Raw genomic sequence first — 18,338 nt, forward strand, 5'->3', positions numbered from 1 at the left:
AGTCCATTTGTGCTCTAGGGATAAACGCTGGCTCCACTCTTAGAGGTCCCATAGACTATCCAGGCCTCCTATCTGGCACCCACATTCAAAGGGCTTGTTTCAGGCCAATGTTGGTTCCCCAGCTTTACAACTGGGGTCCCTGTGCTCTCACTAGGTCAGGTCAGCTGTTTCTGTGGGTTTCTCCAGCATGGTCTTGGCTCCTTTGCTCATCCCTCCTCCCTCTCTACAACTGGATTCCAGGAATATTAGCTGTGGGTGCCTGCTTCTGCTTCTATCGGCTGCTGAATGAAGGCTCTAGGACTACAATCCACACCACCAGAGAAACACAGGGTCCCCCAAAGAAGGGGAAAGGGACAAGAACCCCTGAGCAAATTGAGAGCACGTGGTGGGAGTGGGGAGGTAGGAAAGAGCGAAGGGGGGAAGATGGAGGAGGAGAACAAGAGGGATCAGGAAGACTGAGACAGGGAGGAACAGAGGAGAGCAAGAAGAGAGATACCTTAATAGAGGGAGCCAGTATAGTTTAAAGAGAAATCAGAGATCCACAAGGATGAACCCAACTAAGAATCTAGGCAGTGGTGGAGAGGCTGCCTTTGATGCCCTTCCCCTATAATAAGACCGATAACTATTATAGTCTTAAAAATAAAGGTGTGCCATAAACCAAATGATTTTATAAAGAAAAATATTGTTATATTTTCTATAGAGTCCTTGAAACTCTTCATTTCAAACCAGTCATAAAAACTGTAAGAACAAACTACATATTTGATAAGAGTGTTGGTACCTTATACAATTAAACTCATAGGCATGTCAAGCCTTTTGACATTGCAACACAATGCTGTCATCTACATAGTTCACAGGAAACAATCTCATAGTGTGTTATGTAAACCTACAGTTTTGATTTGGACCATATTCATAGATACCCTCGGATACATGTGACTTGTGGACCACAGATTGAGCACATCAAAAAGTTCTTTTACTACTACAAAAAGATGGGCTACAAAGGAATCTGAGAAGATGGTATCATAGGTAACAGCAAGAATATGTTTCCCTGCCTAGGCAGCAAGTGCACCAGCAGAATCTGACTAAGGTGGTGATCTTAGCATCCTGAACACTTACAGCTTCAAGTAGAAGTCTTGAACACTGAAGCTCAACTAATTTTGTTACATTTCACCCTTAGTTCAGTAGTGACTAGCATCTCTCACCCCTCAGCCCTATAGTCCCCAGCTGTGTACATGTACCAGAGCTGCTTACAAATCAGCTTCCAAGAGCTAGAATGAACTAGAAAGGCTCTGTCATCAGAGTATCAGTGATCTCTGCCCTGATAGGCTGGTCACTCCTGATCACAGATACAAAGAACCAATCACCTACTGTGGTCCCATTGTTGCAAGCCACTCTTTCCCAGCTGAGATGACTACTGATGGTTTAAAGGCCAGGACCTTTTCATTTACATCCTTCATCTTTTTCCATTTTTGGGAGCCAGATAGTAAATACATAAACATTTAAAGGTAACTAGATACAACACATGACCAGGGAAAGGCATAAGTGTGTGTGTGGGGGTGGGGGATGGAGTGCTGACAAAACCACAAGTTTACATGCACAATGGTCCAGACACAGCCTAAAACAACTTAAACAACAAACACTAGCAAAGTGTAATGGGAAGGAGAAAATGTGATTTCTAGAAGTTGCCACATTGTTAGATTGAAACAAAAACAAAAATCTCAAGGCCTAAAAGAAACAGTGATTATGATTCGTTTCAAAAGCAAATCAGTAGAAACTGTCCTTGAAGATGACCTTGAGAAAGTCTAGAAAGAGAGGTGAGCAAAATAGAAGTACCAACAAATAGCCTAAAAGGAGAGCAGGAAGAAGTTTCAGAGCTAAAAGCGAGGTAATTGAAACAATGCATCAGGTCGGAGGGTGAAGGTAGATTTGAGTAAACAGATGAGTTGCTGAGCCTAAAGATCTAATGTTGGAAGTAAACAATGGTGAGGACCATAAAGAAAATCAGACTGAAGATTAATAGAAAATAAATACTACTCACTGTGAGAATTCTGGAAGAAGAGAGAGAGAAGAGCTAAGAAAATGTTCAATAAAATAATGCCTACAAACTGCCTAAAACTGATGAAAGACATAAATATAAACTTCAAGAACATATATTAAGTCCAAAAAATGAACCTATATCCTAATCAAACTTTTGAAATCCAGAATTCTGAAAGCAATCGAGGGAAATGGGTCATTATCTAATAGAAACTCCTCAGCACAGTTACCAGCAAACTTCTCATCAGAACCGTTGAGGTCCAGAAGTCAGTGGGGTGATATATTCAGAGCACCAAAAGGAAAAGTAACTCAACAATGAACCCCGTATTCATCAAAGCTCTCAAAAGTAAGGGAAAATTGTGATGTTTCCAAGTAAATGAAAAGGGAATTTTTATCACTGAGTCTGCCCTGTAAGACATGCTCAAAGGAGTCATACAGCTTTGCCTGAAAGCATACCAGACAAGAACAGGAAGTCATAGGAGCAATTTTATGCTAAGCAGAGATAAAAACCATGGGTATTATTATAACAACAATTTGTAACTCTGCTTTTTGTTTTTTATATGATTTAAGAGACTAATATATCTTAATACTGATTAAAACATGCATTATTGTAATTTGAATTGGTAACCTATATTTAGTTACTACATATTTGAAGAGAACAGCGTGTTTAAAAAGACTCATTGGTATGTCTTAGGCATATGGTATATAAAAATGTCATTTTGTGACATTTGCTACTGAGATGAGGTCTGATAAGTAAAAGAACAGAATTTTTATGTTGTTAAAGTTAAGCTAGTATTAGTGTTTCATTAGGATGTTTAATGTAATCCCAGTGGTATTATAAAAGACAATAAGAAAAGAACTTGAATCTCTTTTGCTATAAAAAAATAAAACAAACACAAAGGAAAATCTTAATGAAGGAAATTAGGGACAAAAATCTGTAAGGTATACAGAAAACAAACAGCAAAATGACAGAAGTATATCCATTCCTATTGATAATTGCTTAGATATAAGTAAATTAAACTCTACGGTTAAAAAATAAATTGTCAAAAAGGATTTTACAAAGTAAACATGCAGTCCAGTTGTATGCTGTCCATAAGAGAATCTTTTTAGATACAAAGGTACAAACAGATAGAAAGGCTATAAAAAGATAAATCTATTCAAGTATAACCAAGAACAGTAGAGGTGGCTATACTAATACCTGAAAAAAAAATGACCTTACAATGTACAACGGAAATAAAAATTTCAAAACATCAAGATTTAAGTATTATGAACATATACACACTTGATAACAGACCATAAAGGTGTGAGGGGAAAAGTGGCAGAACTGAACAGAGAAACAGAAGTCTACAGTTACAGCAGAAGACTTCGGTGATGGAGAGGGCATCCAAAGAGAGGATCAGTAAGGAAACAGAAGGCCCAAAGCCATAATAAATAAACTAGGTCAAATAGAATTCTATCCAATAGCAGCAGACACACTATTCTCATTACACCTGGGACATTTTTCAAGATAGACCACATGTGAGTCCACAAATTAAATCAAAGATGATATATACATAGAATGGAACATTATTAAACCTTAGAACCAATGGACATTCCAATACATACAACATGGATGAGCCTTGTGGGTATTGTGCTAAATTAAATAAGCCAGTCATCCAAGGAAAAAATACTGTATAATTCACTTATATGAGATGCACAGAAAACAGAGCAGTGATTGCCAGAGATGGAGGGAATGGGTTAGTTTAATGGGTCCAGGTTTCAGGTTAAAGTTTAATGGGTACAGATTTCAGTTTTACAGCATGCAAAGAATTGCGGAGACAGATAGTGGCTGGCCATGGTGATATAACATTATGAATGTGTTTAACTGCTGACCTGTGCATTTCTACCTGGTTGAGATAAAACACTTTTATGTGGATTTTGCCACAGTAAGAAAAGCTGAAGAAAAGGCTGTAGTCATTAAGAATGAGCATCATCATCTTTTAGCTTCAGAGTCAGCCAGTGTCCTTAGAGTCTTGGAGATGCTGGGCACTTGGCTACCTCACAACATAAAAGACTGCTTCACATTAGTAAGGCTTAGTGTGAGTTCAAACTTAAATTAATTTACTATTTAATAATGATGGAGAGTACTTAGGTTGACCTTTCTGAAGTATAGTTTTTGACTTTACATAAAATTTGAGATTAAACATAATACTGTTCCTAAGTGTTAATTGTTTTGCTACAGGTATGCCTAACCTTAGTTGGAAATTGTCATGGCACCAAGACCATAGCCATGCCTAAATACAAAACTGAGAGCAAACCTGTTTAGCTTTTTCAGATTATCTAAATAAAAAGCCAAGTGTTATCAATAAGACATTGGAATGAAGTCATTTTTAGAAAGGAACAAATTGGGTTGGAATTGGTGATACTGTGTTGTCCTTTTATTCTTAATGCTCTGAGAGTGTAAGATCGTGAGTTAAATCACAGTCACTCTCTGCACTACCAGTAAGGCTCACTTACAGACTCTGTGTCCACAGAATATTTGCTTGTAAGCTTCCCTGTACCTTTATACAATGTGACTTCCTATGTCTCAAAGCGAGTGAAGTATATACTCCATTTTCCTTTGTGGGCTACCACTGACCAGTTTTGTGACCTTACATGTACCTTTGAGATTTCTGAGCCCATTTTCATATCTATAAAATAAAACATTTCCAACCAGAAGAGAGATTATGTCATACCAAGCCTTTAGTAGCCAACTTATAGTTTATCAAACTTTTATTATTTTTAACATATTATAAATCAGATAGGAAATAATGGGAATCTTATTGGAACATGATAGGCCATGAGTAAAACCACATAAAAATTATAGCCAAGTAAGAGCAAATTAAAGCAATGACTTTTTCTATCCCATCTAATTAAAAATTCTCAAATATTTTCATTTTAGTACTAGGAGACTTTATTTAATAGCCATTCTAAGACCTCCCAAAAATAATTAAGTTGAACAGTTGGGCAGGGCTTAAAGCTTGCTGTTAGGGCAGAGGTGGAACTATTCTATTGACAAAGGTTCTTTGAGAAATTTGTTCTAATTTGTAAAACCCACCAGTGATGTTATAGATGATCAATTTATCACACACACACACACACACACAGAGGAGACTTTTTCCTGGAAAGATGAACACAGTGAAGACACATTTGATGTCTTTAATGCTAAAGAGTATGCCCAGAATTCCAGGATTTATAGTGGGGCTTTACATGGATGAGTTATAAACACTGAGTACATAAAGCAACAGTCAATGTTAGGAGTTTACACAATACAAACACCAGTTTTATGCTGTATCAAATACAAACACTAATTGTGGTAACAGCAAATACAGTCAAAATGAAGATGGTGGTAGGCGGACAGACTTTTGTAAGCTCAGACACATGTGCTGGCTACAGAATGGGTATTTATTAATTGATTATACATTCTTTTCAGTTTAGAAACATTCTTTTACTGTAGAATATCGAAAATGACCAGGAATTAGAATTGTGGGCAAACTTTGTTCTGTTTGTCTTTCCGGCTCTGCAATGGAGACCTCAGCCTGGGCTCCTGTTAGAGAACATTCATCTCCCTCCCGCTTTGTAATAGTCCTCAGTGACAATTTTTGGAGATTGGTATTTTATAATCTCATATCTAATCCTAAGGACTAGAAGTTTCCCATTCTGCAGTTTCACAGAAACCACAAACCAGCATGAGGGCGCTTCCACATGGAGTAAAGCTGGAGACGGAAGTCCCCCCACAACTGGTTATCTCCATCTCAAACGCATTTACTCATGTGCTGCTTTGAGTCGGCGCTACCTGACCCTTGCTCATAATAATTGGAAAGGTTGTGCTGGGAATTGCTGCCTTCACTCTCTGTCTCTGTCTCTCTGTCTCTCTCTCTCTCTCTTTCTCTCTCTCTCTCTCTCTCTCTCTCTCTCTGTCTCTCTCTGTCTCTCTCTGTCTCTCTCTGTGTGTCTCTCTCTGTCTCTCTCTGTCTCTCTCTGTCTCTGTCTCTCTCTCTGTCTCTCTCTCTCTCTCTCTCTCTCACACACACACACACACACACACACACACACACACACACACACACAGCTCCCCATACTCTCCTCCTGGTAGGAAGTAGTTTCTGGCCTGAGTTGTGTCATTTTACTCAGCACCCCTGAAAGTGAGTTCTCCCCACCTCTCTCTTCTCCGCAGGACTACTGGCTTTCTCTCCTTTACAAGCGTCTGATTGGCCCCAAAGTCCTGGCAGTGCATGTAGCTGGGCTCCAGCGGAAGCCACGACCAGGAAGAGTCATCCGAGACAAACTAAGGATCTATGCTCACTGCACAAACCACCACAAGTAAGTCTTCCCAGCAACAGGGAAAGAGGACAGAGATCCGTGAACACTGCTGACCCACTGGGATACAGCCCCTCTTAGGGTGCTGTGCTGCTGGAGCCCTTCAAAATTCACCTGTGTTCACGGATTGTGGTTAAAAACTGCTCTGTGATCACCATTTTCTCTGCAGGTCGCAAAGGACGCCTGGTAGCTTTTTTGTCAAATAAACCTTTCTTGTCATACAGGATTTACTCAGGGAGGGTTTATAAAATGCATTTATTTGTTCATTCCCTTACTCATGCAACACATTTTTATTGGGCACTCTATCTGTGCCAGTTGAGACAATGCCCACAAAGATTTTGTATGTGTCTAAGCCTGAGCCAAGACAAGAGGCCAAGTCTGATGCTCTGACCCACCACAGAGCTTAAGAAAATAAGTGGCCGTGTCTGCGATGCAAGAGCACCTGGCCTACACAAGTATCCCACCAGGTCTCTGGAACTAAAGGAGAACCCAGTGGACATTTCCCATATTCCAGAAATCTCAGCTATTTTATGTATTAAAGGGCTGTGAAATGTAGGCTTCCCTTTGAGGGAAAGGAATTCAGGAGGCATAATAACCCCGGGTTCTAAGAGCTGACCCTTCTCTTTTTGACCTGAAGCACTGGGTATCATCTGAGCTCTCTTTAAAATGGGGAAGTTAATTGTCAGCAAAGTTTAGGGGTTTGTGTGTGTGTGTGTGTGTGTGTGTGTGTGTGTGTGTGTGTGGTTTTAGGTTTTTTGTTTGTTTGTTTATTTGTTTGTTTTTTTAAGTTTAAAACATGAAGACCACAAGGGGAAATTTTTAAATGGATCTAAAGCAAAGACCATCTGATCAACTATGTCTTACATCACTTCCTGTTTAAGGCAGGGGAGGTTAGCCTGGGAAGGCGGATTCTTTCTCTTACTACAGAGAAAACCTGGGGGAAGGGACTACCTCCTGTCACCTGTCAGACCTCCATCCAGGTCCTATCAGGCCCTGATCAAGGAAGGCACAAAGAGCTGCCATGGTCGGATTACACCGTATGCTCCTTTTCTGTCCCTGATGAGACAGAGGCCAAACCTTTAGTTCCTCCTGATAAAATGCTTTCAAAGACTCACTCTGAGCAGAGGTGGGCGCCAGGGGCCAGTTGTCTTGCCTGCAGATACAAGTGCCTATTGTAGGGGAGGGGAGGCTGTCTTGGGCACAGGCCAGGAGCTTTCAACATCCCTTTTACTCAGCAGGAAGCTCAGGCCCATACCTGACAGTGACTGACTGCTTTATAGCCTAGCCTGGAATTATCTGATCCTCACACAAGGCAACATTGTATTCCTTGTCTATGACAGGCCCTGAGGCAACCACCCAAAAGGTGGACCCCCAGCCTCAAGAGAGAAAAATTGCTCTTGGCACCTTCTGTCCCTATTGGAAAACACACCAGTCTTTTGTAATAGTAGCCTGTATCCAGGAATAAAACAGTAATACCTATGTAGGCTGAGAAAGATCTGTATGTCCTCACTGAAGGCTCCCCATGGAGGCCCATCCCAGGGCTTACACCAGTATTCTTAGATAGTCTCATGAGAAGGTCTCACTTATGTCCTGAGGGTACCATGAGCTTGGGACCGATGATCCTATTTATATTCTCCATGTCTAATATGGTGACAGGCATGAAGGTCTTGTAAGTGTGTGCTATATAAATGAATAAATGGTAGAAGACAGAAAGTGGGAACCATGTGTTCCTGATAGGTTATAGTTATAGTTCCTGCCCTGTGTATCACATCAGCCAGAGGGGGGAGCATAACGTGGTTCAGAGTTGCACCACTCACCACCACGAGGCCTCCAACAAGTCAGTAAAAATAATCTGCATTTGAACCCCTCTCCCCCTCAACTACCCCCAAACTTTCTATGGGAAGTCAACGAGAACCTCTTGAAAGGAAGGGGTTCCAACAGGCTTCTATCAAAATAACCTCTTCTTCTCTTCATGAAAAGAAAGAAGACTTTCATAAACCATGTTACAATAATGATAAGAACCAAGTTAAAGGTCTTTTTCGTTCCTCCAAACCCAAAGAACAGATACTTTGGGCCAGCTGAGGTTGTAGGTCTCCTTGCAAAAAAAAGTGTCAGGTTTCCAGATAGCAAGGCGCAAAGGTAAGAGAAGCATCTGCTCTCCTCTCTGAGGAGCCATGTGTCCTGTCTGTGTTTCCAATCCTCATCAGTTAGGAGCAACACTACTGGCTGACTCAGTTTACTTGTGGCCAAAGAAGACAGAATTACAGAATCGTCTCATAATGGACATATTGGCTTCATACTAATCAACTTTGATTGGTCTGATCCTGGATCAAAACAGAAGCTAGGTGAGAAATACAAGCTTACTAATGCTTGTACTCAGATATTCTCAAATTCTGGAGCCTCTGTGGTATCACCTATATGCAAATAACAGCCTTTGCGTTGCAGAGCTTTTCATTGGAAGAAGGCTCGTGTCCCACTGAGTGTGGAAATCCCATTTATATCCCCATAGTCATGTGTCACCTACTCAGACACCTTCATGGCTTGCTTGCCTTGTGGACTTTTCCTGACCTAGCAGAGCCTGGTCTCCTAAAATTGATTAGGAGAGGTTGGGTACTGTACCAACGCTGCCCAGTGCCTCTGTCCTCTTCTGGAGTTAACCAGTTCTAGAGCGCTGGCAGAGCTTCCCACAATCAAGTGTTGACAGCCAAACTCTTTTATGGCCATTCTGCTAAGACTATGCGTGTTTCTGGGGTGGAGCTGAGGTCCTCAGCCACACTCAGAACCAACTGGAACCTAGTGAATGTTGAAGCAAAATTGAGCCTTTTGGGGTTCAAATTCGTTTATTATTGGCAAAACATGACTTCCTGTTTTTCAGAAGAAGTTTTTTTTTAAAGGCTCATAAAAAAGGTTCCTGAGGCTTCTTGGACATCAAATGACTCTTACAAAACAATATTTTGATGAGTTAAGTGTAAATGAATCAGAAACATGTGGATTAAATTTCCCTTAAAATACACAGGGGCTTTGAAATTAAGGGGAAAAATGTTTGGCAAACAGGGCCTGACTTTTACCAAACCCCAAACCTTTGAATTAGATTTGGAGACAATGAACCAACTGAATTTTCAAGCACATTAACTTTCGCTGGGAATGATCAATGACTGGAGTGCATCGCCCTCCCTTCCTTTTCCCAGACGCACCACTTCACTGGAGATGTTTCTAGAACATGCCTGTTTTCTATCTGGATCTCAAGACACACCTCCCATCTGACATCTCCCACCTCTTACATCCAGGATCTTCCCATTCCAACATCCCTCCTCTGACTCACTTCCTCCTCCTCCCATGGCAACAGAGAGAAGATGTCAGGCAGGAAAAGAACAGCCAGGAAAGATGAACTCCAGATACATGGCTTGGCTGCTGGTGAAAATGTCTCACCACGGGGAGGCACAGAGCAGGATAGACATTCCACCAAAACAGCTTCTTTCCAGAAAGGGGCATCCACTAAGATAACCAAAAGGCACCAGAACTTGACATCAGGCATTAAAAATGGCAAGCTGACCAAGCCCCCAGACACCATTTTCTAACAGAACTCATACTCCTTCAGGATCGGTTTCTTGTAGGCAGAGAATATGCATTCCTCAGTAATCAAAATTCTCACCACAGTACTCTAGGTCGATGTGGAAGTCCCTACCCAAGAACGTGTCTTTGAAGTCAAAAGGCCTCTGCTTCATGCCCTTGCCCATTGACCAAGTAGGGTGATGTATGCTTAGGGCGGTCTTCATCACCAGCTCCTACCTAAGGAGGTTCCTGAGTTCTATGAGAACCTGTTCAATCAGGTCCCTGGGCTGCACTGGTTTATCGCTCCCAGGAGAACTATGGACATAGAAAGCAAACCATTGCCAAGCAGCTTGGAAAGGCAGCTTTCCCTCAAGCACTGCTGTGATTCCAGGTCTCTCTCCAAGTCACCAGGTCCTCGAGTCCCACCCTTCTTCTTGGAGTCTCCAAGGGTACATTCTGCCCCAGCCTGCCAAGGAGAAACTCGTAAATTCAAGCACGTGCTGTTCTCCTCCTCCATGACTGGCCTTTAAAACAATTGTTTATAGTAGCTTGCAAAAGAGTTTACTGTGGTCTGGCCAAATCAATACCCACCCATGCCTATTTTGTGCACACTCTGAAGCCCAGAGTACCTGCAGTTAAGGCTGTCTTCGTGCATTTTGCACATAGCTAAGCTAAGCTGAAGTCCCTCTGATAAAAAGGAGCTGGTTCTTCAGTGGTGTCACTGCCCACGCGAGCGCCAGCATCCTCCTTCAGGCTCCAGTCACACACGTCTGCTCAAGTCAGTCGACATTCTCTTCTGGATCATTTGACTCCAGAAGTGAATTTACATGCTGCAGGAGCTTAGAATGGAACGGAGGAGGAAGGAGTTCATGGGGCAGCCATTTAGTGATTTCTCAGTACATAATTGCAGACCTCCAAGTTCTGAACACAACAGTGTCCGTTCTTACAGATGTAAGAGAAGAAAACATCTGATACACAGCCAGAAGGATGTTCTTGGAGTCCTTCTCATAACCTTCTTGCTTTGTTCTAAGTCAGAAGTTCCTAAACCCAACTCATCAGCCAAATAGCTTGGCAAGCTTTTAATACAGATTCCTAGGCCTTGAGCCTAAGTGAATAGAACCCCAAAATCTGTACTTTAAAGTCCCCAAGTCATCCTACTGACCTGCCCTTGACTGCTCAGCTCTCAATCGGCCTCTTGAGGAGCAAAGATTAGTAACCCAGGGATCAAAGGGTTGCATGTCTGCAAGCAATGTTTTCCTCTAAGTTGTCTTAGAGTTTCTCTGAGCTCCTCTTTTGAAGGCTGAGCTGGGTCATTTTTTTCTGTTTCCTCTCATTAACTCATCCAGATGGGGCCCCAAGAGACCCCTTAGAAACAAGGTCTTTTTCCTACTGAGAGGAAAAATCATTACAGCTTTGCTGATACATACTGAAAGCTCCCCTTGCATGTCAGCACGTGTTCTCCCGTGGTTCCGTGCACCCTGCATAGAAGGGATAAGAGGATTCTAAAACGGTGACTAGTTTTAGGCATCTTACAAAAGAAAACCAGAAGTGGCAACTGGGCAAATGAAAGAATATTGTGCTTCAGTGTGAACAAGAATATAAAATACAACATCACCAACCCATTTTCTTCTGGTATAAAGCTGTTTTAAAAGATTCATATCCAGTACTCTGAAGAGTGTGATGAAATGGGCACTCTTACTATAGAGCTGGCAAAGGCAAATCGTTACAAACTGTCTAAATGACACCAGTATTATCGAAATGTGTGCATTTATCAGAAGAAGTGCTGTTATGCCATGGTTTAAAAAGAATAGAGCATCCAAGACCATTGAGATGGCTCGGTGAATAAGGGCATTTGCTATCAACGGTTATTATCTGAGTTTGAGCCCCAGAACCAAAAACAATCTTTTTAAGAACATCCAGATCTAAACAGCTTCCAGTAAGAAATTATGTTTCTTGTTCACATTTCTTATCCACCATGGCTCAGCTGTAGCTCTGCTTTGTATCTTCATTTCAGCCCCCAAGCCAGTAGCCTTAGTGACCACCATTGTCAAGCCGGGCATGGTGGTGTGTGTTATCCCAGCACTTAGGAGGTTGAGGCAAAATGATCATAATTCAGTGATAGCCTGAGCTACATAGCAAGCAGTTGTGTCCACATAGGGAAGGAAGCATGTCATCACATGAACAGCTCCTACAGCATCTACCCAAAGGTCTCAGCGTGCCCACTCACACTACACTGAACAAAACAGACATGTAATTACTTTAGAGTACAGTAGCACAAGGATATAACTCTTCTCACAGGCAGGAATGCAGGGAGAAATCCTGGCCACTCCTAATTGGGGCTGGCTACAGGTGACATGGGAAAGGAAGAGTGAGGGGCTCCCACGTGGGGGCCTCTGCTTCTTCCCTTGCTCTCTGCCGGCTGGCTAGGCTAATCTGTGTGAGTAATATTTTCCTAAATAAACTGCCTTTATTTGTTTATTTATTTATTTTTGGATTTCTCGAGACAGGGTTTCTGTGTAGCTTTGGAGCCTATCCTGGAACTCACTCTGGAGACCAGGCTGGCCTCGAACTCACAGAGATCTGCCTGCCTCTGCCTCCCGAGTGCTGGAATTAAAGGCATGCACCACCAACGCCCAGCATAAACTGCCTGTATAATCTAGACCTGACTCCATATTTATATCCAAATTAGAGGGACACCACAGAAAATGGAAATCCGATGAGGAACCAAACAATGTAAACATGGCTGGACATAGTGATTCCAACTCCTACAATTTTTAATCACCGGCTTATGTAAAAATTAAGGCTTTTGTGGTATAATTTATGATGGCAAAAAAAGTGAAAACAACAGGACTCCACAAAAGTGGTGGACTGGCTGAGTAAATTATGTTGCATTTCTATGATTGGAAAAGAAACTATAGTAAAAGAAACTATAATAGCACAAGATCATGTGTCATATATACATTAGCTGGAAAAGGCTATGTAGATAGTTTGATCTTAGTTATATAAAAACTGAGTGGTGTTGTCACATGTGTCAAAGTACTTAATAGATAATTCTCAAACTAAGACACAAAAATACTGAGTGTTGACCAAAATAGTATACTATTTCAAGATTATGTAACTATGGACATTTTCTTTTGTTCTTTATCTCTTTATGTTTTCCTGGATTTTTTCTTTTTCTGCAGCCATCATATTTTACTTTCATACTGCACATATACATATTTGTTTCTAAAATAATTCCAGTAAATTTAAACAAACACAATGGGGTGAAGGGTAGGCTCTATCTTTTCAGGAAATAGCAATAACCAGGGATTCCCATCTTGAAGGTCTATTGGGACTATCCATAAAACAAGGCACTTTCTGGGGTGATCCTGTTTTGTACAGCCTGTAAGTTATTTAGGAGCATCTAACTGACTGCTTTGTCTCATCTTCCCCCCACGCCCCCACCTTCTCTCTGTCTTGAACTCAGCCACAACTATGTCCGTGGATCTATTACACTTTTCATCATCAACCTACATCGATCAAGAAAGAAAATCAAACTGGCTGGGACGCTCAGAGACAAGCTGGTGCACCAGTATCTGCTGCAGCCCTATGGGCAGGAAGGCCTAAAGTCCAGGTAAGTGCCAATCTGGACATAGCTTAGGACCATGTGGGCAGGAGCTCAGTGAAGAGGGAGCTGGAGTCACCCTTTTACCGAAGGCAACATGGTTGCTGCTCATTCACTGAGCCTGAAGAAGGTGGTATGGGATAAGTAGTACAGAGTAGGAGGGTTTTCAGTCCTTTGGGGGAAATTGCTACTCAGGTCCCTGACGATCTCCATGTTTGCATTCAACATCAAAGTCAAACAATAGACAAAATATTTCTCAACAAGGGTACTCTTGGTGTTTGAGCAAGTCAGTTCTTCATTAGGCCATATGATCACATGACAAGCTATGTAGCATCCTTGGCCCCTACCTGCCCACTAAATGTCAATAGTACCATTTGTCATGCGACCGTCAAAAGCCTTGTAGTTGAAAACCATCTCTTTCAGCTGTAAGGTTCTAGAGTGTTTTGGCTCCTCTTACATCATTATCTACAGACCCATGGGACTTTAGAAGAAGAAGCACTTAGAGGAAAGTCCCAAAGTTCAGAGACCCAGTCATTTTGGGCCTTAACTATATAGCTTTGGCACATCATTGCTGGATCTGTTTTGTTTATCTGGAAAATAGGAGGGAAATTGTATTCCAGATTCTGTGACCCTTCAAACCACCTCCCTCCATCTCTCCTGCAGACTGTTTGGCAATACTGATGTACTAACCAAAGGCAATGCTGAACCATACTGAGAAGGGCCTGGTCAAGGGCAAAATCATGCCGGTCCCCGAGCAAGGCCCCTCAGAAGGGGCATGGGATGCTGCGCAGATCAGGGGCGTTCCCATTGCATTTTTAATGTTTACCAAGTTTAACAAAGCTGTAAACTTGGAGCAGGTGGCTTGCACTCCCACAGCTGCCCACAAATATTTGTGCTATAATTGTTCAGTGCTTCTCTGCAACCTTGGTGGCTTGCATTTGGCTTCCAACTGTATGTGCAGTGGGAACAAAACAGTCTGGGAAGTCATTTACTGAGTCTTTTTAGCCCACCCCAGGTCTGGATTTTCACATGCTGGTTCTTTTTGTCCACTGCCTGTATACTTTTCTTTTACTTTTCTTCCTTTGAATCCTGCCTGTATCAGCAGGACTCTTGAGAGTTTTATCAATCTATCTATAACCATGTATTTCATGACGGCAGGCAAAATTCTCATCCTTCATCCTAAGCAGGACAGCCAGTGCTGGTCTGAGATTTGCCACAAAATGGATGCATGACCTAGGTAAATCTGTGGGTCTCACTCTCAAGCCCTGAGCTTAGGACTCAAGTGTTGCTCTATATTTGGTAAATTCCCATCCTGGGCCTGATTTTCTCAGGACCTTGAGTGCAGGTAAGCCTCCTGCTAGTATTCAGTCATGACCTGCAAAGCTATTTCTGGCAAAAAGGCTAACTCCTCAGCAGTGATTGATTGTGACAGGTTAGAGTCCCTGAAACCGAAGAGCTTAGGAGCTGAGCCTGGACACTGCCAAGAATACATGCACACTTAGTGTAATGCCTTATGGCCAGTAGGCCAGGATGTCAATTCTTACTCTGTATGAGACAAGTTATGTTATATAACCTCCATGAGCTTCAGTTTTCTCTCAAGTGGAGCACAGTAAATGAGGTGAACCATGTCAGGTCCCCGGCACACCACAAATGCTGAATAAGTATCCATTGCCTTCTGTATCCTCAGCTCAAAACCCCAGGCTGTTGTAGAAGAGGGGGAAATCATCCTTGGTCCTAAGAATTATCTTTTTCACACTTATTTGTGTGTTTGAAGACACTTTGGTTTTATAAAAAGGCATAATGAGAACAGCATAAAAGTCAAACTATGTGGCCAAGGTGGATGATGGGCAGAGGACAGCATCTTTGAATGAGCCAGTTTCCCTAGCAACCAAGGGCATAATTTTCTATCCTATTTATCCCAGCACTTTGCCCCTGCCTCCATAGCCTTGTCCTGCACACACCTGATCTTAGGTACCTGAAGGAACTGGCTCACTTACAGTTCACTTTGTCACCCTGTACTTCACCTTGTCAGCAGACTCATCCAAAGCTGTGTGACATCTTTGTTAAGATATCAGAGAAGCACAGGACAAAGTGAATTCCATCCCACAGGGATCCTGAGGAAGGACTTAGCAAATTGCTGAGATCAAACAGGGCCAGAAGGCTGGCATCTGATCCAGAGGCTGACATATTGGTGTGATTAAACCTCAGTTTCTTTACCTGTCAAAAAAAGAGGCAAGTGAGAATCAAATTAGAGGATACTAGTGAAACCAAGCCTTCTCCTAGTGTAAAACACAAAAATATACAACTATAAATATAAATGATATACACAGCTATGAGATAGTTGTGTATTATTTTATATTTTGAACCTTATAGTAACATTTTAGTCCATTTCTCTCCTACAAAGTGCTAATAAATTATGACTTCTTCTATCTTGGACCCTGGTGGCTCTGACCCCGTGCTATGCCATCTTGGCCTGTAAGTTGCTGGCTAAGTTCTGCCAGACAACCGTTGAGTAGATTGTTTGGTACCACATTCAGTGCTCTGTTACTGCTGTACAGCAGGAGCCCTTGGTGAGTCCTGCTGGGGTCTCCAGGGAAGCATGCGGTGGTGTCAACAAAGAAACCACTCAGAAAAGATGAGAGGAAACACTAGGAAGTGATTTCAGACTTTGGTGTCTCTTTTCTTTGTTTTATACCGTCTCTGGGGCCTGGCTCTGTTCTATATCTGCTAATTCATTGCTACAGCCTAAAGCCATACTAACTCAGCAGAGAAGGCAAAGTTCTTAGGGCAAGAGATATGTATCTGCTCCTGTCTGAGCAACCAGAAGAAGCTACAGCCCAAGCAAGTCACGTTCAAACCTTAGGTCTCTGTTAGGAGGGCGCCAGAAAATGTTTTTGTTGAGAACATGGAATGCTCATTCTCTCAGAATTGTCCTCAAGGCTGGGAAGATTTGAAGTCTCTCAAAGGACATCACTCCATGAATAGAAAGTCAAGGTGTGTCAGCCATCATGTAGGAAGCACTCCAGGAGCTGCTGGTCAGACATGACTGTCAGCATCAGAGTTCACAGTCCCCCTTCTCAGTGGTGAATCAGTTGTGAGATCCACACACATCTTAATTCTTTAAATAATAAGTTATAGACACCATTGTAGAATGTTGTATCATCCTAGGAAACAGACCAAAGGCCAGTACTCTTTGCCTTACAGGGTAGGCATTTTAGAAACTAGTGTGTTCAAGGCAAGAATATCCTGAATCTGGAGGACATACTCGCCACAAATAGTTGACAGAAATGGAGAGAATTGGTCCAGAAAAGAAAGTAAGCTCAGGGCTTCATTAGGTATTCATACAGCTGCCAAGCAAAATTCAGCAATGGCAGAGATACAAGGGGCTCAGTTTAAAAGAGATAAATTGCACTTCAGATTCACCTGGTCTGACCTGGTGGAGGGCAAGATTGCTGCCCTCAGGAGAAAAGCTGTTAGTGAGAAGCATGGCATCCCAGACAGGCTCTATTATTTTTTTTTCAAGACAGGATTTCTCTGTGTGGCCCTGGCTGTTCTGGAACTCACAGAGATCCGCCTGCCTCAGCCTCCCGAGTGCTGGGATCAAAGGTGTGCGCCACCAACGCCCAACCACACCATTCTATCATTCTCCTTCATCCCCTGTCCTCTACACTCCCAGAGCCTGTGCTTTCAATGGCCACCAGCCAAGTGACCATTTTAAACCACTGAAGGGAAGGACCACACACAGAGGCTGTGCTCCAAGAGTGAATGGCAGTAATAGCTGGCTGGCTTCTCTCAGAAAATCCCCAGCTGTGGGTCTTCTGTGGGCTTCGTTTCAACTTTGTGGGAAGTGGGCCCATTCACAAGCCAGGACAGTCAGAGGGGAGGTACCTCTGAGTACCTTCCACCATCCACGGAAAGCATCTTCCCATGACCTCATGTGACCAAGATAAAGAGATGCTCACTTCTAGGGAACCCGTTCTGCCTGGGCATAAATATCTCTAAGAAGTACCATCTGGACCAGCTAAAATCTGCAAGTAAAGCGAGCGGTTTGCTTTTCCAAGGGAACCAGGCAGGCGTTATCAGGTTAGGGGTCCCTGTCTGTGTCTAGTTCAATCCTGTTTAGAGGAGATATAATACATAAATCAGAAGAGAGGGAGGTGACTGTCGTCAGAGTACGTACTCTCACACACAGACTCCAGGGAGGGAAACACCATCTGCTGAGGGGTCCAGGGCTAGGCGGCATTTTGAGGTAATCTGGTTTTTGTCCTCTGCCCTCGTTCTGAGTTCTGAGTCTATAATAAGCCACCTAGATGAGGGGCTGTTCCGAGTTCACTGGCCTCGGATTTCAGTCTGTCTGAACACTTAATTCTATGCTAACACTGAGGCTTGCTCTAATAGCTGTGGTAGCCATTGCCATCGCCTCATATAACCTTTAGAACAACAATAGTGCTTGACTCTCCCACTTTAGAGGTAGAGAGAGACTGCGTCTTAGAGCACTGAGCACACTGTGACCCCTCACCCACAGCCTGTCTTCAGCACTGAGAGTGCTGCCCAGAGAGTCCAGCAAAGGACAAACTACAAAGGACAAACATACCATGAAGTTACTGAAATGTCATGGGACTATCTGGGTGCATCCATCTTAAAACTCTGCCCAGAATTAATATAGTTTGAAGAGGTCTCTCCATAGGGCTAACTCGTTCCAGTCCCATTCACTAATGGTAGTAATCACTTATTGTCTGACTACAGTTCACTGTGCATGCCTCAGACCAGAATGCCCGTGACTTCTTGTGCAGAATAAACGCCTGGACTTCAG

The 18,338-nt window shown here is 42.6% G+C and overlaps 1 protein-coding gene across 3 annotated transcripts in view; it reads left to right on the forward strand.

Annotated features, from left to right (window-relative positions):
* Hpse2 (heparanase 2 (inactive)) overlaps positions 1-18,338 on the forward strand; it is a 585,409-nt gene that overhangs the window by 549,029 nt on the left and 18,042 nt on the right. For all 3 annotated transcript variants that reach the window (XM_035443067.1, XM_035443068.1, XM_035443069.1), the window contains 2 exons: positions 6,227-6,372; positions 13,388-13,534. In XM_035443067.1, the coding sequence (XP_035298958.1) occupies positions 6,227-6,372; positions 13,388-13,534 (293 nt within the window). The remainder of the gene's footprint in view (positions 1-6,226; positions 6,373-13,387; positions 13,535-18,338) is intronic.

The sequence above is a fragment of the Cricetulus griseus genome, chromosome 3 (genome assembly GCF_003668045.3).
Source record: "Cricetulus griseus strain 17A/GY chromosome 3, alternate assembly CriGri-PICRH-1.0, whole genome shotgun sequence".
Lineage (NCBI taxonomy): Eukaryota > Metazoa > Chordata > Mammalia > Rodentia > Cricetidae > Cricetulus > Cricetulus griseus.